Below are 22,594 nucleotides of genomic sequence, written 5' to 3'. Positions count from 1 at the left end.
ACATACGTCCTTGTACCCCACACACATTCACACATAGTCCAATAGAAAGTGCTCCCACGTAGTCGTCGGTCGTAGCACGCCGCATCTCGTAGAGGGATGCGAAGACCCCGATGATGAAGCATGACACCAAGGGGCCTGTTGGTGTGTGAGGGGTATTTAAACAACACTGAGTGTTCCCCATCACTATAGGGATTAACTCAAACTGCCCAAGTGGATTCCACTTTGTTTTTGTACTATACCAGGGGAGACTGAATCCACTTTTTCCTCTCCCTCCCTCTTTTGTTAAAAGTACAGCAGACTGTGCCCCCACTCTTCTTTGGTGTCTACATGAAGATGTCACACGCATCCTCCCTATAAAGGTATCTTCATCTGTGAACCTGTGGCCAAATAGAGAGGCAGAGGACGAGTCCTCGAGACTACAGAACCCCTCTAAGTAGTGATCGAACAGCAGGAAGACTTGTATGTACCCAGGGATAACTGCAAAATCACGTCAGAGATGTCCCAGAGTTCTTCAAGTAAACATTCCAGTGTTTTCTTATTATCTGCTACTCAAATGTGCTCATGATTTTATCATCATCATACAGAAAAAGGCTCAATCGATCCTCTGGTAGGGAACCAAGTCAAGTGAGAATGAGGTTTGTAGAATTTTACAGAGTGTCCAAGAAAACTTAGCTCTCACCTGATTCAGCCACTTTGAAAAGAAAATAGCTTTTGAATGCAAGATCAAATATGCATTTGTGATGATAGGTTTTGCTTCTATGTCATAATCCTAATGCATACAAGATACTCGCTTTACATTAATTTTGCTGTTCTGCTTTGCCGGACCTGGGGTTGCTTTCTCAGTATCTCGGACTACTCAGTTCTGTCCCCCAAGTAAGGTTCAAAAGACGCCCTTTCTTTGCCTTGGAATGTCCTTGAAGTGCCTTTTGCATCCAGTGAAGACTACCGCGGGGCCAGGAAGGCTCTTTCTGCAGACTTCTCCTCTCAGGCAACGTCTTCTGATAGCCTGTAACATCTGGTCCATCACAGCCAACGCCCGCGGCAGCCGAGTGCTGCATATTTGTATGTTTATTTATTTAGGTGTTTTGTACTGTGCTGCAGGTTGCCTTGGGGCTATTCCACTCTTATGGAAGACCATGCACAGACAAAGAGAGTCAAACTCAGAGTCTGGAGGAGAATCCTTTGCACTTTTTTCGGTCAGAACTCTAGACGAACAAAATACGACTTCCGCTTGGTGAAGTGTCTTGGAAGGCATGTCATTTGGTTCTGCACTTGGGCTGGCACCAGGTTGGTCCATAGTTTTCCCTTTACTCCTAGGGGCTCAATTATGGGATTTTGGCGTAGGGCAGAGCAGCAAGGCACCTGACTTCACTGCTTTACGCCAAAGTGAAAGGACAGGAATGCACTGTATTTAAGCAATACAGTGCCTCACTGTCCTTTTTCCCTGCGCTGATGCTGTTTCGCCAGGCTAGCACCAATGTGCGCACCCTTGTACCATGGTGCAAGGGTGCCTCTGTTGCGTGCAGGATTGTTTTTGTGTAGGAAGGGGCACCTTCCTGCCCAAAAACAATCCTAAAAGGCATTTTCTTCTTTCTACGTGTGCTGCAAATTGCAGCGCACATAGAGAGAGGAACAAGCGAGGAGAAATAAACATATTTCTCCTCGTTACGTCTCACCGCGGAAGGAGTATGGATTTGGCACTTCCGCAGGTTTGAATGATTTTGTTAATGTGGGGCAGCGTCAAATTCCATGGGTGTTGCATGTGAAAACCCTCCGCAACGCCCATGGAACGCCTCCCGGGGGCAGAGTAAGGCAACGCAGCGATTTGCACAGCGTTGACTTACTAATGATTTGGAGGCCACTCTAAGCCACGCAGGGTGGCTTTGCATTGCTTCATAAATCGCACTGAGAGCCTTGAGTCACGCATGTACCACTTTACATGGAGCAGAAGTGACACAGTGCTCTCATAAATAAGCCCCTAGTGTGCATTTATTATGTTTTATCTCCTTGGCATTTGAAAGGCTATTGCTGCATTAGGTGTGGCATGGCCGAACTGTTACATGGTGCTATACCAGGGCTAGAGAGACATCACCGACATTACACGCCTAAGCTAACTCTGGATATATACTAGTTGGCAGCGTTAAAAACCAACAGTCAACTTTCACAACCAGACTTTAATGGATTTTGCACATACTTCTTCAGACGAAGAGTGCTCTGCCATTGTATTAAGGCGCATATGATCAATTTGGCTCAACATGTAACAAGGTGATTCACCAAGAGAGGAGAGCAGCATACTTCAGTCTCTAAATACAGACGTAAAACAAAGATTCACACGTTCAGCAACTAATTCTGGAACCGTGGGTTCAGAAGTTGCATCAATCGTATTATTTACAGACGTATTTCTACAAGGGCCAGATGCCACAAGCTAGCAAATGGACCCGACTCGTGAAAAGGTGGGTGCAAAGCCCTATCCTCTTTCCAGTATTCTGAAGATGCTGCAGTTGAGGTGTTTTGGCTCTTTTGAGCTCTTTTATAATAAAATATTTCTAGATGACATGGGTTTGCTGCTGGGTTAAACTATCTGAGCAGTCTAACACCTGCACCGTCAACAGCTAAATGGACTTAATTTGCTTTCATTCTGTGTCAGTTTCACGCTTATAAATATATACCAGGGAATGCAATCTTCTCAGATATTTGAACATTTTGTATATTTTTATCATGACTTCGTTTGTGGAAATTAGAGATCTCTTTCGACCTTTCATTAAGGCCATGTTTGCCCTGTTAATGTCTTTATATTCCCCTTGAAGAATATGCAACTACATTAAAAAAAAAATAATAATAATTAAACGCTTGCTTAGATTATGTTGCATTTAGTGCAGAATTGTGGTGCAAATTTAAAGTGGAGCACTTCTACAAGTACCATTTCCTATGGAAAACTCCACTGGCAACCTTGTCTTTGGAAACGTATGCACCTCATTTCAAATGAAAAAATAAATAAGAAATTATTTACATATGTTACTTCAGTTCTCCAGCTTTGGTATCTTTCATAGATTCACCTCCTTAAATCATTCCCCATTATCAAACTGGAAATCCTCCATACATTTAATCTAGCAATAAACCGTGTTTAAATAGGACTGCCCTCTTCTCAAGAACGGAATTGTATGTGAGCTCTCAGCCTACATTACTTTCTGCAACAAGATAGAAAATGCCCCCGTACGGGTAGGGTGAAGGCGCATTCCACCACAAGCATGTTAGCAACATATGCCAAACAGCTATGTGGTAAAGCACAGTGGCGTCCGTCATGGCTAGTGGGGCGGTCACGTGAGAATGCACATAATAAAAAAAGACTTACCTTTCCACTGGGTCCTGTTTCTCTGCTCCTACTGTCCTGGAGGAACGGGAAGCACAGCCAGGTCCCTCTGACCAATCACAGCGCTGCAAGGCAGGGTTGTGATTGGTAGGCACTCAGGCTCCCCTGACTAATCACAACGCTACATGCAGCGTTGTGATTGATTTTGAGCATCCTGGTTTGACTGTCAACCAGGAAATGGGGGCCTGGGCATGTTTCCCATGCGGGCTGTATCGCAGCCTGCATGGAGAATGGGGAAAGTGCATATGACTGGTTTGGGAGGCCAGAGAGGGCCGACCAAACAGTCATTGCACACTCAGGAGTGGGCAAACCACTCCTCCCCTGCCCTGCTACGAGAGCCGAGCAGCACTCCCACCTGCCTGCCGACAAAGCAGCGCAAACATAGAAGGATAACTGAAAGTTATTATCATTTTATGTTTCCTCTTCTCGCACTGCTTGAAAGCAGTCGGGCGACACTCCTCCGCCATAGCGAGGAGCCGCCACTGGTAAAGCATGCACGTATTCAGCAAGCTCTACTGTCTGGACTTGAATGCAGCAGCTGACAATTTAGGGGGCCAAGCAGTTCTATACATCCAGTTTTATTAAAGGTGAGGCTGCTTCTCACAGGTTTTGAAATTAGATCTACTCCTAACTTTTCAGATTTATGCATGTGAATCTATGAAAGATCTAATTCTGGAGAAGAAATTAGTTTCTTACCTGTAACTCAACTGCTAAAAGGTCATGTGCTCAAGCATATCAAAAATGTGCTGTATGCAATCCCAGTTGCAAAAACAATTGATGGACAGAATGCAGAACAATGTCATACATTCACACCAGTACAGAGATCTGGGCCTAAATCTATCGTTTTTTTGCTCACCATGCCATTCCAGTTCGAACCCAGCCATATGCAAAAAAGTCTTGACCCTGTGCCCCATGGGAACAGTCCAGCCCGAACTGTTAAGCCAGGTCCTCCCTGGACTGGAAACAAGCAACCAAGGACCGGTTTCGGGCTTTCGGCCCTCATCAGTCTGGACAGCTTGATTCCAGTGGCATGGAGAGCACGGGACTCACGTCTGAGCATACCCGTCCCACTCGGGGTGACAAATGCAATCCCAGGGCACAAAAACTCTCAGAAATAGACTGGCTAACACATTGAACCATGCATGCACTGGTTATGTGATTACATGTGGTGAATACAAACTTTGTGGACTAATCCTTAAAGTGGTTAGTGAAAACAAAGGATCCATGGCATTCATATGGCCAAGAAACTGAAGCTTTAACCCCTTCGATGCTGATGATGAGCTCAGCTCGTCATCACCCACGGGTGTCGTGTGCTGATGACGAGCTGAGCTCGTCATGGTGCCACTAAAATGGCATTTTCCAGCACAGGAGGGGGAAAACGCCTAGCATCCAAGTGGTTAATGTGCAATCGAAACAATCACATGACTGGTCTACAGACACCAGGTTATGCAAATAACTATGAATCAAGAAGATGTTGATTCCCATGGCTGTTGTACAAGTTACAGCTTACAGACCTAACCATAACAGGTGAATTTCTGTGGTTTTAAGCTTTGTATTGCAATAAAAATGTTACTAACACCTTTGCTTTTTCAGTGAATATGTACACACACACACACACACATCACTGCATCTCTCACATCTGTAATTGCTTGCGAGAGGATGGCCCAGGCCTCCTTCGGGACCAGTGCAGCACTTGCGCAACCGTTTCCCACAGCTTGTGGGAATAGTGGCCCAATAAGCATGCAGTGTTCACTAACCACAATGAAAGGCTGGTGGAAGAAAACAGTTTCTTTCCCAAGCTATCCAGCCTCTTGGAGCCCCTGTCCGGGAAGTGGAAGGGAACACGCCATGGGAAGTAGAGGCTTGGACCACCAAGCTCTCTGGGGTTGGGAGAGAGAATTTGGGTCCCCTGGGGCAGGGCGGTGGCGGCGGGCAATCGTCCTAGTCACAGGAGCCCCTGTTCTGAGTTTGGACCAAGTTTCCCAGAAGGACTTCAGTGAGGGCTTCGTTGAATGGGAGATGGAGTTCAAAAAAGGAGACTTCTGGTTGCAGCACCTCCATCAAGATGTAGTCTTGACTACCACTGAGGGCAACTGAAGGTCAAGGGCCTCAGATGCCCTCTGCACCACCATTGCATGTGAAGCTCCCTTCTCTGAAGCCACGGTAGGGGGCGAAAGCATGCCGGTATCTGGAGATGTGTCCAGTCCGCTCACATCACCCAGTGCCTCACGCCAGTCCATATACTGTTCTTACAGGTACACTAAAGGGTCCAGTGACCCCTCCCATTGCTCCCTGAGGCCTAGCCCTTCAGAATAGAGCTCAGGCTCTGACCTAGGATGCGGGGGACCTGTTGGCACTGGAATTTGTATTGGTCGACGCAGTCGTCGAGTATCAGAATGGGGCTGCTGTCGGGGAAAACTGGCATCAGGGCAGCACCAGGGAAGGTTGCAGTGACATGACCAGTGCTGGTCTGGAGCCATGACTGGATCTATGGAGTCCCATTAGGGACGGAGCCGCCAGTGCAAAACCAGATGGGGACCCCCTCTGACCCTGAAGGTGTGCCAGAGGGATTGGGTTGCTCAAAATTGAGGTTCATGGCTTCATAGACCTCTTTTATTTTAGTGGGGCTTGCTGTGGCTCCTGGAAAACTGGGGGTCGTGGAGTCGGCCACGTGCAGGTTCCAAGAACATCGATGTTCCTTCGTCGCGTTGGCCGACGGATGAGGAGGAGTCGAAGCATGTTTCAACTTTCTGTGCTTTGGTGCCTCTTACGTGTGCCCAGCCAATGGCTGTATGCAGGAGGTGCTGATTGCAAAACTTGCCTGGCCTTCTACAAGGCTTACTTTGCTAGCTGCCAAATTTCATGCAGATTAATTGAACAGCGTCAAAGTTATTAGTGAATGAAACTGTAATTGCCCTTCCATTTATCTTTGCCCCCCATGGATTTGCTCAAAACTTGAAATAATCAACAGTAAGCTAAACCCGCTAAAAGTCTCTCAAATTTTTAAAGTGGATTAGTTAAATAGTGACAGATTATTTAGCAGATGAACACTTCTTTCACCACCCATTAAACTCCCCTAACTACATTTGATGTGGATTCATCAGACAGTGCTAAAGATATAAGCAATTAGAAATGCAGTTGCCTCTCCCTTTCAAGCCAGCCGTCTTGATGGATTGGCACAAAGTTTGGCATACCGATGATATAACAAACGTTTCAACCTTCTGCCAAATGTTATGCAGATTAATTTAAGGGAACTAATAATATCAGCAATTGAACAGTTCCCACACCTTTTCAGATGCACTGCCCCCTTTGGATCTGTATGAATTAAAAATACTACAAGACGGTTAAACATGTTAAGTCCTTGCCATATTTTGAACAGATCCATTAAACAGTGCCAAAGTTATTAGTAAATAAGAAAATATGTTCGCAGGAGACGGGATGACGGGCATTGACCGTAGCAGCCGCTTGCAAACTTAAATGAACTTAGACCCAAAGAGTGCTACGGTGTCTTTGGGTAGAGTTTTTTTTAATGAATTATCTATGAGCCCACCAAGCAGCCACAGTTTGTATCTAGTCAAAGATACGAGAGAAGTTGGAGATGGATGCCAGTATCTTTTGGTGTTTAGTGGCCATATTTGAATGGTGGTTATTACAACACTTAGAAACGAGAGATGTGCACAGACTGATGATTTAGTTGCTTTACAATAGTCAATCAAGTAAAATTGTTGGACGCATATATGTCATAAGGGCATTATGTGGTGACTAATATCCAAAAAACAATGCAAATAGCACTATAGTTATTTAAATCACTACATTTTTAAGTAGATGTCGTTCAGATAAATGACTGGGGAATACCAACTTATCTCTAGGAACTGCACAGTTTGTGTACCCAGCCTGCTAGAGCTGGGTGAACCCAAAAGTGATCGAACAAGCGCTTCTCCAAAATTATGAGCCTTTGGCCAAAAAGAAGCCCAATGTTGCTTAAAGTAAATGTACCTGGAATCAGTCAATATCATGTAAAAAACAAAAATCTGAGTTTTCTGACTGGTGCTAGTTAACATGTAGCTGGTGATCCGACACCCGCTAAACTGTTGCTCATGTAAAGCCCTCCAACACCTTCAGGTCGAGTTTGCGCTATATAATAAAGAGTGTGGGAAAAATTGGTACCTCAATCACAGCGTGAGCTGCCGTGGACGGACAATAATGAAAATGAATCAATCTGTACACGGTCAATGTGCCACAGAAATAAAAGGCAATGATGCCTGGGACACGCTGCCGAATTAGAAGGCAGCAAAGAAGTGGTAATGATACCAATGGATGGTCATTAATGGGCGGGGCTAAAAGCCCCTTAAGAGATTAGTTTTTTTTGGTATGCAATAGGTCGCCAAGCCACAGTACTTGTGCGCTGCCTGCAGGCTGGACCTAAAAATGCCTTTACAATGGAAAGTTCGGCTGAACCATAACTACACAGGGGTGTTTGTGTTTGTACATAGAGATATGCTTAACAGAAATGTCTTGATCACGTGTTCTTCCACTCTCTGCTTTATAAGTGGCTTTGTTAATTGTTTGGTTGGTGCAAGCGATCAAGGATCAGTGAAACCGAAAACCATCAGGCTTTCTGCTAAAGGCATCCTGGCCCTGGCTCGCTGGAGACCCATCTGGTCTACAGCGAATGGCTAAACAACTGAAGAAGGAGTTGCCATTCTGTGTCCATAAGGGAAAGGCATCGGCCGGGTCGCTTGGAGCTGCTGATCGGTAATCTAACTGACAGCTCGCCAGCCTTCGAGACCCATACCCTGCCACGTCACTTCTAGAAACCCCAGAACAAATCTATGTGCATTCAGCCGCATGCTATTTCCGTCCAGATGACTCAGTCTCTAAGCCTCCGAGACCAACTTAATCAGCCAGACTCCTTATACCTCCTCTGATCGACGTGAAAGCTCCAGTAATGGAAGACGGACAAGTACTCGCATGAGTTCAGGGGTTTGCATCGAGGTAGGAGAACTTAGCACCTCAATGTTTCATTAACTGGTGGAGTGGGGGTTAGGCGTGACGATGCTCATGCAGTGCATGATGGGACCAAAGTAGGACTGGACCAGTTCTAAGTGGACTAGCTATCCACCTTGCTAAAAGTCATAAATAATATTATCCTCTGCTAAGAGTGTTATCAGTGGTTAAGTCACTGTGCGAAGGGCGCTCACTACTATTAATTGACCAGAAGGCATTTATGTGTTGAAGTCGAAGGGAAGAGCACATAATGACAATATGGCCATTAGCGCCTGTTTCATTAGTCTCAACCTAGAGAGTCAGGTAAACAGACTAACAGCCTGTCTGCTTTATGACCATGCTTCCAACTTTTATTGGACTCAGAAATGCAGGCAAACACCCGTGGTAAGTAAAAGTACTCTATGCATTCTGACTGACTGATGCAATTTCTGCATTCCACTTCAAGGGCTAGTCATAGAGGGAAGCTCCCAGCACGGAGATTATGAATGACCATGGTAAGTACATTCATCCTCCTAACAACATTTTTTTCTTTAGAGGTTATCTACATCAATTGGGTGTAAAGGGAAGCAGAAAGCGGCCAGTGCTTGATTTGTGCCAGTCATTTTTGGGGCCAGGACTTCTTTCTAGTTATCAGACTTTGACCTAGGGTAAGAGTCAGAAAGGCTAAAACTGGGCAAAGGAGCAAGAATAAATAGGAAAACAGCTAGAGAGAAGGGGGTTGATAAAGAACGAGAACTGGTGAGATAGACAAGAGGTTTAGGGTGAGGGGAAGAAAGATGCATGAAGTGAAATCAAGACTAGACAGGCTTGGCATTTGGGAATCACAGCATTCAGCAGTGCTATTGGCAAGCTCTTTAGCGGCCCTGACTTTACATTCGGAATGGTACTATATCGGAGTAGCTTGTAGTCATTGAGCACATGCTCCCTCCATAAATGCAGACCAAGGGCCTTATTGTAGGAAACTGTCTTAGTATATGGTACACACGTATAAGTGAAGCCCCTGCACTAATCCAGACAACCCTTATGGTGATTTTAGTGGTCTTAGACAAACATTGAAAGCTCTAAGTGGTAGCTGTGGAGACCAGCCTTCAGGCTTAGTCCAGAAGGAGTGCTAAGCTGCTTGTTTTACCAGAACTAATCATGTAGTGTAGGTTAAACAAAAATGAAGCACACAGTGTAGTTATAAAAATAGTCATAGTTATTATACACACTCACTCACACATTTGTATCAAGTCAAGTCAAGTTTAAATTTGTATAGCGCACTACTCACCCAGAGGGTCTCGAGGCGCTTGAGGGGGGAAGGGAGCTTACTTATCAAATAACCAAGATTTTAGTTGTTTTCTGAAGGAGAGGTGGTTCTGTGTGAGGCGGAGGTGGGTGGGGAGGGAGTTCCAGGTCTTGGCCGCTAAGTAGGAGAAGGATCTACCTCCCATGGTGGATCTTTGGATGCGTGGAATTGCGGCAAGGGCTTGATTGGACGAACGAAGATGGCGGGTTGGGGTGTAGAAGGACAGGCACGTGTTGAGGTATTCGGGTCCTAGGTCGTAGAGGGCTTTGTGTGCGTGGGTGAGGAGGCGGAACGTTATTCTTTGGTTGACGGGGAGCCAGTGGAGGTCTTTCAGGTGACCGGAAATGTGAGCTTGTCGGGGGATGTCTAGGATGAGTCTGGCTGAGGCGTTTTGGATGCGTTGGAGTTTTTTCAGAAGTTTGGATGTGGTTCCGGCGTAATGGGTATTTCCGTAGTCTAGTCGGCTTGTGACCAGTGCATGGGTGACCGTCTTTCTAGTTTCGGTGGGGATCCAACGGAAAATTTTGTTGAGCATACGTAGGATGTTGAAGCATGATGATGAGACGGCGTTGACTTGTCTGGTCATCGAGAGAGTGCAGTCCAGCATGAAGCCCAGGTTATGTGCGTGGTCCGTCGGTTTGGGTGCGCTGCCTTGGGACGGTGGCCACCACGAGTCGACCCAGGCGGAGGGGGATGATCCTAAGATGAGGACTTCCGTTTTGTCCGAGTTAAGTTTTAAACTGCTGATTTTGGTTGGTTTTGGCGGTGTTTGGGTCTTTGGTGAGGGATAGGATCAGCTGGGTGTCGTCTGCATAGGAGATAATGTTGAGGTTGTGTTGGTGCGCGATGGATGCGAGGGGACTTATGTATACGTTGAAGAGGGTGGGGCTGAGTGATGATCCTTGTGGTACGCCGCAGATGACTTCGGTGGCCTCTGATCTAAAAGGGGGGAGGCGAACTCTCTGGGTTCTTCCGGCGAGGAACGAGATGATCCAGTCCAATGCTTTTCCTTGTATTCCGACGTTGCTGAGGCGTTGTATAAGGGTGTTATGACAGACTGTGTCGAAGGCTGCGGAGAGGTCGAGTAGGATGAGGGCAGCAGTTTCTCCGCTGTCCAGTAGAGTTCGAATGTCGTCTGTTGCAGCGATGAGGGTGGTCTCGGTGCTGTGTTTTGCTCGGAAGCCGGACTGTGAAGGGTCGAGGGATTTGTTGGATTCGAGGAACTAGTTGACTGTTGACGGCTTTCTCAATGACTTTGGCAGGGAATGGGAGGAGCGAAATGGGGAGGTAGTTCTTAAGTTCAGTGGGGTCTGCTGTAGGTTTCTTCAAGAGGGCGCTGAGTTCGGCGTGTTTCCAGATTTCCGGGAAGGTGGCGGAGTTGAGGGAGCAGTTGATGATGTCTCGAAGATGGGGTGCGATAATGGAGTCTGCTTTGTTGAAAATGTGGTGGGGACATGGGCCGGTTGGTGATCCTGAGTGAATGGTGTTCATCAGGCGGATGGTGTCTTCAGTGGTGATCGGGTTCCAGGCGTAAAGGTTGTTGGAGGGGGTTTTAGTACGGAGGTGGGTTGGGTGGGCTGGTCTCCAAAGCTGTTATGTATGTCAGCGATTTTGTTGTGGAAGAATGAGGCCAGAGAGTCGCAGAGGTCTTGGGATGGAGTAATGTCGTTGGTGCAGGCGGTGGGGTTGGTAAACTCTTTGACGATGTTGAATAGTTACTTGCTGTTGTGGGCGTTGTTGTCGAGTCGGTCCTTGAATGCTGATTTCTTGGTGGATCGGATCAATTGGTGGTGTTTGCGGGTGGCATTCTTGACAGTGGCCAGGTTGTCAGTGGTTGGGTTTTTTCGCCAGGCTTTCTCGAGGGTGCGACAGATCTTCTTGGATTTCTGAAGGTCATCATTAAACCAGGGGGCTTTTTTGCTGCCTTGCTTCATTTGATGGTTTTTCAAGGGTGCTAATTCGTCAGCGCTGTGGGTGATCCATTGTGTGAGGTTGGTGGCTGCTTGGTTTGGGTCTGATGATTTTGCAGGGGGGTTTTGGAGAAGCGATGTGAAGAGCTGGTCAGTGGTAATTTTATTCCAGTTTCTCCGGGGAATTGGTTGTAGGTGGTTGTGGGTCGTAGTCTTTTTGTAGTTGAAGTGAACGCAGCTGTGGTCCGTCCAGTGGAGAGCTGTGGTGTGATTAAAGGAGATGTGCTTGCTGGAGGTGAAGATTGGGTCGAGCGTGTGCCCGGCGAGGTGGGTGGGGGTGTCAGCAAGTTGTTTGAGTCCGAGATTGGCGAGATTGGCCAAAAGGGTGGTGGAGTTGCTGTCGTTGTTCTTTTCCAGGTGGAAGTTGAGGTCTCCCAGTAGGATGTAGTCCTCCGAGAGGAGGGCATGAGGGCTGATGAAGACAGTGATGTCTTCGCTGAATTGTGTGCGGGGTCCGGGTGGTCTATAGATGAGGGTGCCTCTGAGTGTGGTGTTCAGATCGGTGTGAATCTGGAAGTGAAGGTGTTCGGCGGATGTGAGGTTGTCATCGGAACTGGTCGTAATGCGGATGGTGCTATTATGAACGATGGCGATTCCTCCGCCTGTTTGGTTGATGCGGTCCTTTCGGATGATCTTGTAGTCGTCCCGGAAGGCAATGGCAATGTCGGGCGCTGATGAGGCGTTCATCCAGGTTTCTGTAAGAAATTCGACGTCCGGCAATGTGGTGTCGAGTAGGTTCCAAAGTTCAATCGCGTGTCTGTGGACCGAGCGGGTGTTGAGCAGGATGCATTTCAGGTGGTTAGTGTCGGAGCTCTGTTTGGAGTTTGTGGATTTGGTATGGGTCCTGATGCAGTTGAACTTGCAGGCGTGGCAGGTGAAGGGTCCATGGGTGTGTCCTGGGGCGGCTTGGTGGCAGTCTGGGAGACGGCCGGAGTTGAGTGCTGAAAGGGTTGCGGAATCGTACGTTATGCGGGTGGAGTGGGGTTTGTGGGGGCCAGAGGGTCTGGCGCTGGGCGCTGTCCAGGCGTGGACAGGCGTAGACGGGCTTACCTTTGGCGCACCTTTGGCGCGCAGAGGGCGCGTTCGCTGCGCGTGAACGCTGTGCGCAAAAGCATCTGTCATAAGTGGATAGTGGAGGGGGTGGGGCGAGGGAGGAGCAGCTGGGAGGCGGGAGCGGGGTGGAGAGCCGGGCTGGGAAGGCACAACAACAAACAACAAAATGGCAGCAGGCCAAAAGCCACACAGGACGAGACCCCAACAATCGGTATTAACAGGGAAGCGTCACCGGCACAATCAGGCACAAATAAATCAAAGGCAGCAATGCACAATCGAATTAATAATCAAAGCGCAGCTCAGCAGACAGTGTAGCGCTAAGATACAAATGCCCTCAGGCACTAATAAATCATAAATAGTTCCAGGGGCAATGCGAGCGATGGGCAGCTGATTATACAGGCAAAGAGCGCTCAGGCAGTATAGCGCTACGATACCAGAATGGGCGCAGGGAGCAGCGTGAGGAGCGACTGCTTCTGAGGGTCTCAGGACGGTCACAGCGCTGGGTCGAGAGGGGAGAGCCTAATCTTTCTGTGGGAGGGAGGAGCAGCTGGGAGGCGGGAGCGGGGTGGAGAGCCGGGCTGGGAAGGCACAACAACAAACAACAAAATGGCAGCAGGCCAAAAGCCACACAGGACGAGACCCCAACAATCGGTATTAACAGGGAAGCGTCACCGGCATAATCAGGCACAAATAAATCAAAGGCAGCAATGCACAATCGAATTAATAATCAAAGCACAGCTCAGCAGGCAGTATAGCGCTACGATACAAATGCACTCAGGCACTAATAAATCATAATTAGTTCCAGGGGCAATGCGAGCGATGGGCAGCTGATTATACAGGCAAAGAGCGCTCAGGCAGTATAGCGCTACGATACCAGACAAAGTACACACAATATTTCAAAAGGAAACAGGTAAGCACAAATTCACAGTGGTCTCGGGAAGATCAAACCATATCCTAAAGAAGTGGAATGCAAACTGCGACCGAAGTCGAGACTTGTTAATAAGTTATGTTATGTTAATAACTTTTATTTGGCGCACAGCTGCCCCAGCGAAGGGGCGTCCTGGCGCCTGATCAGATACCACAACATAACAGGTCAGAGCTGAGAGCAGAAGAATCAGTTAACAGAGGCGAACAGGTGAGTTTTAATGGCGCGTCTGAAAAGAGTGAGGCTATTTAGGGCACGAATGTGTACAGGAAGGGAATTCCAAAGATCAACCGCCAGAATACGAAAAGAGCGTCTTGACCCAGAAGAGTCGAAAGCTTGGGACCCTAGGAACCACCCATGGTAAGGGCCCAAGAACCCCAAGGAGGCCGTGTGCAGAGGGGAAATGCAGCAGTATACTCATTGCAAGTCAATGGGGAAGTTGTGGTTGCAGTTTTATAGAAAAAGGACCCTCCCCAGTGAACCCTGAAAAAACCCTGTGGAAGAAGGAAGTTTGGAGAGTCACCCCACCTGTGGATTCCCCAGGATACCTACACCAGGGAAGCCGGGTGAATAGGTGCGAAGCGACGTTGGAAACCTCCGTAGACCACAAATGAGGACTTCAGTGAAGATGCTGCTGGCGAAGAAGGTGAAAGAGTCTGGTGAAATCCAAGGATGGATTCTTGAAGAGAAGTATCTGCAAGCAGAGGGGATAGAGTCTATGCCACTCTGGAGTGACCAGGAGGTACAGAAGACTAATGACCACCTATGACGTAAGATGCAGGAGAGTTGATGGTGACCTTGTCGCTGTAGCTGTGAGGACCAGGCGACGTTTTGGAAGACCAAAAGCCATTTACAAGCTGTTCCAAACTGGAAGTCGAGAACCAGGGGGTTGGTGTCGGGTGGGAGCACCAACAAGCCTTAGCAGCAGCGACAGACATGGAAAACAAAGTAGGTTCAGTGTCGGGACCAACAAGGTCAAGGGGACTCACCAAAAGCAGGAGAGTCAGAGCAGGCCCCAAGAAAGCAGGGGAGCCCACTGAAGCCACAGAAGTCCCTCAAGAGGACCCACAGGCCAAAGGCACAGGAGTAGCAAGAGGACCTCAAGGAGCTCACCAAGAATGCAGGCCCACGGTGCAGAGGATGTGGTGAGGACAAAGATCTTGGTAGTAAAAGATGCTGGAGGCTGGAGCTTCCTGTAACCCGAAGACCTCTGGAGGACAGAGTCAACAAACCTTGGCAAAGGCAAGTCAACTCGGTACACAGAGGTTCGGACAAGGGATACTGGCTTCAAACTTGCTGTGAAAACAGTGCAGACCTTGAGGAAGTCACAGAACCACAACCTGTGTTGCTGAGCCTTTTGGAGTCTGTAGGACCTCAGGAGTAGCATTCTGGTCAGCTTTGTTGTGGTACCTGCAGATGCAGGGGGTGACTTCTTCACTCTAAGGGAGATAACTTCAGGTGTCTTTGATGCCCACAGGCCTGGAGAAGAACCTGGATGGAGCACATGCACAGACGATGCAGAAGACTGCCAGGACGACAAGAGCAGGAGCAGCTGGAGTCTTCCTTGATGCAGTCTCGGTTCCAGGTGAAGTCCAACGAAGTCCAAGGTGCCCAGATGGTTGAAGTGGAAGTGGTTTCGGATCTCAATCTTGTCCAACGACGAATATGAGGAACCACCCACAGGTAAGCACTTAAGTACCCTAGGGAAAGGGTTGGGATGATTCAGGGGTCCCTCCCAGAGGAGGGGCTGGACAGAGGGGAGGATACTTCCATGTCCTTTGTCCAGTTTCACACCAGAGTGGCCAATGGCTCCCTGGACTGCTTCCAACTGGAGTTTGCAAGGAGGGCACTAAATGTGCCCTGAAAAGCAGTCTGGTGGCACTGACAAGAGCCCTCCGGCGTAACTTGAATGATATTTATCCCCAGCGAGGGGATAAGAAGTATTCTTTGACGTCGAACATTGAGGTCTAGAACCTGCTCTTTCCACCTCTTTCACAGGGATAACTTGCCTGTCCCTCGACGTCGAATGCTCGACGTCAAACCAGAATGAGCCACCATCGACGCCGACCGTGGAGGTGACACTCAGGAAGACGGAGATCTTTGGGACGAAGCCCTCGACGTCGGCACCTTGAACGTCGACCGCTGATTACGCAGTATCCTCAATGCCGATTCTGACCTTGACAAAGACCTCTGACGGGTTCGAGAGGTTGATCTTGAGCGCCTCGACGCCGACCTTTAGACAGGTTGCGGAGATCTCAACGTGGACCTCCTGGACTTCGCTGGTTTCTTCGACGTCGACTGTGTTTTCTCATGTTTCGAGCCCGAAGCATGCTTCGACGTCGACTTATGTCTCGACTGCGATCTCAACGTCGATCTCTTTTACTTTTCAGGCCTCGACGTCGATCTACTTCTAGCCGGCGACCTGGTCTTCTTACTTTTCAATGGCAATCTTGTTCTTGACATCGATCTTACTTTTTCCACCGGTCTTGATGTCGACTTACTCTTCGACGGCGATCCTGTCTTCGGCGTCGACCTTACTTTCTCCACTGGTCTCGACGTTGACTTAATTTTCGACGGCGATCTTGTCTTTGACGTGGATCTCAGTTTTTCAGCTGGTCCCAACGCCGACGGCACGCTATGAAGCTTTTTCTTACTTCTAGCTTCTGGTGAAGCAGATCTACGCCGTTTTCTCGGAGAGGAAAGCCCTGCAGATGAAAGATGACTCCCTGGGCCCTTTTCATGATGTTTACCTCTCTCAATTAAGCCAAGAAGCCTGATCTTCACTCTCTCTTTCAAAGTTCTTCTTGAAAGCTGAAGACAGTGGTAACATGTCTCTGTCTTGTGAGAAGAAGGTAAACACACTACACAGAACAAATGAGGATCGGTTTTAGACATCTTCTTCCCACAGAAAGGACATTTATAAAATAAAGGTGGCATATCTGACTAAAAAAAAATGACCAATTAGTCAGAAAAGATTGAAAAATACCACCAGCAACAAGAAATATCGAACAAAGTAGGTAGAATGCAAATTCTGACTGAAAAAAAGCCAAAATCAGTTGAGCTCAAGCCCCAGGTTCCTCTCAGAAAGAGCCGGAAAAAAAACTGACCTAACTGTCACCTGTGGTGCATGATGGGAGCAGGGTTCCCCTGGAGGCCTTAAAGGCAGTGTTCAGATTCTCTGAGGCCTTAAAGGCGAGGTGCCAATTTCCTTTTCTGTACAGGGATGTTATTAATTTATGCAGCCTTCTTTAAGCTAATGGCCTGTCATTACCTGTTTTCTTTGATGAAAATTAAAGCTTGTTTTGCGGAATGCAATTACTGTACATGTCCTTCTCTTACATTATATGTTATGAGTTATTTTCATACCAGAGAAATGCATGTAATTATGGCTTTCTTAGCCTATTAGATATGTTTAGGGCTGCATATTATTGGTTTATACATGTATATGTGTATAGTTTTCTCGTACTATGTTCTCCCTTTCTAATATATACACATATATATGTATTATGCTATATGTTCCAGGTTCCCGCACATGGGCGGAGATAATTCAGTGCTTATGACTATTGACGAGTATCCCCTGGAAGAGAAGCAATACTTCCCACCTCAGAAACTGGATTATCTTGATCTTTAATCTTCTGTAGCCACAAAAGTAGACGCCCCTCTCTGTCTTTGATTGTTTTCTGAGGGAAGGTCCTGCAGATCTTGCAATCTCTCACCTGATGATCCGGGTACAGGCAGTAAATGCATTTCTTGTGGGGATCTTCAGAGAAAAGCTGGAGCTTACCACAAGATTCACAAGGTCTGAATAGAGATTTCTTTGAAGAAGACATCCTGAGTACATAAAATTCCTCAAGAATTGAGAAAATACTGAGCAGAGCTCACTCCCTTCACACGACGTGCGGTAGAAAATCTGAGAGCCTGAGCCTCTGAGGAGAACATTCTGGTGGGTGCCTTCACCTGATTGGCTGAAGTTTGGACTATGTATAATGACTATGGTAGTCATAGATGTGGAACTTTTTTCCTTGTAGCTTTGGGCTATTTTACTTCCTGGTTTTATGCTAACAAGGTTTTTGGTTATTATGTGCATAGTTATTGCTTTTTAATGTACCATGGGACTCCCACTCCGACGACTGGGAATGATTCAGGCATGTGAATCTAAGAAAGACACCCCAATACTGGAGAACATTCGTATTAGAATACCGTTCTAATATTTCTATAAATATTTTCAAGTTAACTCCCTAACCTGCCTTTCTAAACATTGACCAAAGCACAATCACTGCACGCTTTGTATTATTAGTTTTTGCAAAATGTGTTTCTGCATCTGGACGTAAGAGGAAGAAAGTAGTGAAGTAAAAGATCTGAAGTGGAGCCATATTAGCCAAGTGGGAGGCATGCAAGCCATTTGCCAGCCAGTTCTACCACAGAAGGGAATGCAACTGAGAAGGGATGGAAGAAGCTTGTGTGTTTATTGGGCAAATTCTTCTTGTACCACAATAAGACTCTGCCCACACAATCCGACATAGCAAGCAAAGCTGGCATCCTACATACCAGGGTACCCTCCAAGAGGCAACATCTAGGCGCATCCAGGTGCAAAGCCACCAACAGCGGTTGTCCACCTGCCATAGTCACACGAAAAGTTACCAGAATTGAACATCTGGTACAGACTGGGTCCAAAGATCTGAGCCACCCTCGAGCAGCTATGATCAAGCAGCATCCAGGAAAAACCCACTTCATGGCGCATCCACACTAAAATCATGGACATCGAGGTGCCACAGCCAGGAACAAAACCAGCCCCAAAAGGGTCTGGGCCGGCACCAGGGGGCATAGTTCCCGAGCACCTTTCAACAGCAGGCTTCAGGGGGCATAAACAAGGGCCTAACAAACCAGTCTCAGTAGGCACAAAAGCGTTGAAAAGCTACCATCATCGAGCCAAAAATGTGGCACCTGGTGCCTCCCAACCGTCAATGTGCACCCAGGCACCCCATTCAGGTGCTAAGCGTGTATTAATGGAGATTAAAGTGGAATCAGGGGGTGCAACATCATGGTGCCACCCAAAAGCCAACATGAAGGGTTGTTTCTAGCAGCTGTAATACTTCACAAGCAGTTCAATCTAAAACAGCCAATAGACAAGAGCATCCAGGTCAAAGAGTCCCCACATCCTGTTGGTATTCAAGGGCCACTATTTTACAGCAAATGAACTGCAGTCTTTGCTGCTAGCAGCTCTGCGCGTGACGGTTACTTCTATTGCTTTATTGTCCACACTGTAGATCCCTCCTGCAAGTGGACATGAGGATGACACATGTGAACAGCCTTCCTAAGGGACATTTCAGAACACGTGCAGACCAGACGTTGCATCGGACTTGTTTTACTGCGGTGATAGATCTTCTGCACGGATACATAAGCCCAGCCTTAGTATATCCCAGATTCTCTACCCTTCATATCCCCTTTTTCTATTTTCACATATGTTTACATATTGTTGAATCAAAACAAAATAGAAACAGATCTGACAGTTCCAAAATATTTCACTATGGGGTTTGCGTCCTAGTCTGCCCGGTAACTATGGCAACGCCGTGAAAATGCAATTCTCACCAATCATAAATAAAACATGAATTACATCAAGGAAGAGAATCTTTTGGGACCTTTCTACTGGGAAACCCGTCAAGCCTCTGCACAAGGCAGGCTGATTACTGGTTTTGCAGTTCTAAAATGACGACAATCGATGACTTACGGGGTGTTGATGACGAGCCGGTCCCACTGTCCTTTGATATCATCCTCAGAAGGCTGCTCGGTGATGTACAGGCCGTCAAATTCAACATTGCGTGCTATTTCCTTCTCCCGCTTGAACACAACGAGAGGGACCTGGGAAAAAAGAACGAAATAAGAATAGTATAATGAAAATGTGATAAAGTTGAGCACAAAACGTAGAACCAAAGATGTGAACGTACCTTGCAAATAGAGAAAACATAACTTCCTCTTGATTCTAGTGCATTAAGGCCTTTCTTCCCATCATTTACAAAAGGTTGCAAATTACTTTTAAGGAGAAGCAGTTATGGGAATTTAAAAAAAAAAAAAGATTTTCTGGCTCTTAAAGATTTTTGAACCCTCTGTGCCTCCAACCCTTTGCGTGCCTGATGTCCGCTCACTACCCACGCACCATCAACCCCTCCACCCATTTCCAGCGTTATTTTCCACGTACAAGTCCTTATTCACAGCTGCTTGGGAATATGATGTCAGAGCTGTGAATGTTGCGAGCTGGGAAACTACTCGCGCGGGACTAGGGTTCAAGTCAACAAGTCGCCGGTACACGTCCTGACTGGGAGCAGCATCTCTCCTAGAAGATTCAGCCAAGGAGTGATGTTTGGAAGAAGCATTCAGAGTGGACTATGTGGCTACCATTGCAGCACGTTAGCAACGGGACGCAGCATCTCTCCTAGAAGACTCAGCCAAGGAGTGATGTTTGGATAAGCATTCAGAGTGGCCCATGTGGCTGCCAATGCAACACGTTAACAACTGGACCCAGCATCTCTCCTAGAAGACTCGGCCAAGGAGTGATGTTTGGAAGAAGCATTCAGAGTGGCCTACGTGGCTACCAATGCAACCGGTTGAATACGGGATGCAGCATCTCTCCTAGAAGACTCGGCCAAGGAGAGATGTTTGAAAGAAGCATTAAGAGTGGCCTACGTGGCTACCAATGCAACACGTTAGCAGCTGGACGCAGCATCTCTCCTAGAAGACTCGGCCAAGGAGTGATGTTTTGAAGAAGCATTCAGAGTGGCCTACGTGGCTACCAATGCAGCACGTTAGCAACGGGACGCAGGATCTCTCCTAGAAGATTCGGCCAAGGAGTGATGTTTGGAAGAAGCATTCAGAGTGGCCTACGTAGCTACCAATGCAACGCGTTAACAACTGGAGGCAGCATCTCTCCTAGAAGACTCGGCCAAGGAGTGATGTTTGGAAGAAGCATTCAGAGTGGCCTACATGGCTACCAATGCAACCCGTTAGCAACTGGACGCAGCATCTCTCCTAGAAGACTCGGCCAAGGAGTGATGTTTGGAAGAAGCATTCAGAGTGGCCTATGTGGCTACCTATGCAACACGTTAACAACTGGACGCAGCATCTCTCCTAGAAGACTCGGCCAAGGAGAGATGTTTGGAAGAAGCATTCAGAGTGGCCTACATGGCGACCAATGCAACTCATTTGTAAATGGATGCAGCATTTCTCCTAGAAGACTCGTCCAAGGAGTGATGTTTGGAAGAAACATTCAGAGCAGCCTACGTGGCTACCCATGCAACACGTTAACAACGGGACGCAGCATCTCTCCTAGAAGACTCGGCCAAGGAGTGATGCTTAGAAGAAGCATTCCGAGTGGAGTACATGGCTACCAATGCAACCCAATAGCAACGGGACGCAGCATCTCTCCTAGAAGACTCGGCCAAGGAGTGATGTTTGGAAGAAGCAGTCAGAGTGACCTACGTGGCTACCAATACAACACCTTAACAACTGGACGCAGCATCTCTCCTAGAAGACTCGGCCATGGAGTGATGTTTGGAAGAAGCATTCAGAGTGGCCTATGGGGCTACCAATGCAACCCATTAGCAACTGGATGCAGCATCTCTCCTAGAAGACTCGGCAAGGAGTGATGTTTGGAAGAAGCATTCAGAGTGGCCTAGGTGGCTACCAATGCAACACGTTAACAACTGGACGCAGTATCTCTCCTAGAAGACTAGGCAAAGGAGAGATGTGTAGAAGGAGCATTCAGAGTGGCCTACGTGGCTACCAATGCAACCCATTAGCAACTGGATGCAGCATCTCTCCTAGAAGACTCAGCCAAGGAGTGATGTTTGGAAGAAACATTCAGAGTAGCCTACATGGCTACCAATGCAACCCATTAGTAACTGGATGCAGCATTTCTCCTAGAAGACTCAGCCAAGGAGTGATGTTTGGAAGAAGCATTCAGAGTGGCCTATGTGGCTACCAATGCAACCCATTAGCAACTGGACGCAGCATCTCTCCTAGAAGACTCGGCCAAGGAGAGATTGTTGGGGTTCAAGGGGGCCTGGGTCCTTTTGTCTAGTTCCCCGTTAGTGAATTATCTTTCAAAGTGCCAATTGCATATGTAAATTTATGGACGCTCCCTAGGGCTCGCTTTAAAAAGGGTCTGCCAACAGGAAACAGGTGCTTGGTTTCTTTATTGGTCCCTTGCCATGTGATTCCTGTTCCTGTGGTTCTACCTTGTTTCCCTTCCTTCGAGCTCCATTCCAGCGGTCTTTTCTAGTGCTGGGTTTTGACCCCCCCCCCTTTTTTCCCTGCCCCGCCCCCCCCCCCCCTGTTTTCCTATTCCCTTGGGCACTACTGAATCCTTTTATTGGGGACCTGTTTTTGATCGTTGGGGCGTTCAGGATTCGCGGCTGCGTTTCCTTGAGTTGTATCGTCCCGTAATTACCCCTTTTTTGTATCCAAACCATCTTGTTATGCGCATTGTTTGGGTGGTTTCACAAAGGAGCTGAATAACGGCCTTTTTTACGCTACCTTCGTGTTCTTTTTTAGATTGCAGGGGTTTTTTGGGTGTCTTTCAAATTCCCGTGATACCATTTTCCCCTGTCCCTTTTTTGTCCAAAGAATTGTGAATTCCACCCCCTTAGTCATTCTCGGTGTTTCCCGAGGGGGCGTGGTTGGTCTGGTGTTACGTAAAGAAACAACCAATACGATTGCAGTGGAAGAATTCCTGTTTCGTATCAAGCTACACCCGTTTGTTATCCGGGTAAGCAGGGAGGTCGGTGGTTTGCGTGTGTACTTGGCTCTGGTCATAGTAATAGGGGTGTATTTAATCTTGTCCCCTTCTTTCATTTTAGTGGTCTTGTCTGTGTCAAGCTGTCAGCTGCCAAGAAGCCAGAGGAGACGAGTTGTGTTCCCCAAGACCTTGGGTTCCCTTGTTTTGGTACCCACCTTCTCCTGGTGTCGTGTTCTTCATCATCCGTTTT

The 22,594-nt window shown here is 47.5% G+C and overlaps 1 protein-coding gene across 5 annotated transcripts in view; it reads right to left on the bottom strand.

The window, feature by feature from the left end:
* Positions 1 to 22,594, bottom strand: part of RYR3 (ryanodine receptor 3) — a 1,864,151-nt gene that overhangs the window by 168,662 nt on the left and 1,672,895 nt on the right. For all 5 annotated transcript variants that reach the window (XM_086937034.1, XM_086937032.1, XM_086937031.1 and 2 more), the window contains one exon: positions 19,342 to 19,472. In XM_086937034.1, the coding sequence (XP_086793160.1) occupies positions 19,342 to 19,472 (131 nt within the window). The remainder of the gene's footprint in view (positions 1 to 19,341; positions 19,473 to 22,594) is intronic.

This window comes from Lissotriton vulgaris, chromosome 9 (assembly GCF_964263255.1).
Source record: "Lissotriton vulgaris chromosome 9, aLisVul1.2, whole genome shotgun sequence".
Classification (NCBI taxonomy): Eukaryota; Metazoa; Chordata; class Amphibia; order Caudata; family Salamandridae; genus Lissotriton; species Lissotriton vulgaris.
This window is presented reverse-complemented; position numbering and strand designations above follow the sequence as displayed.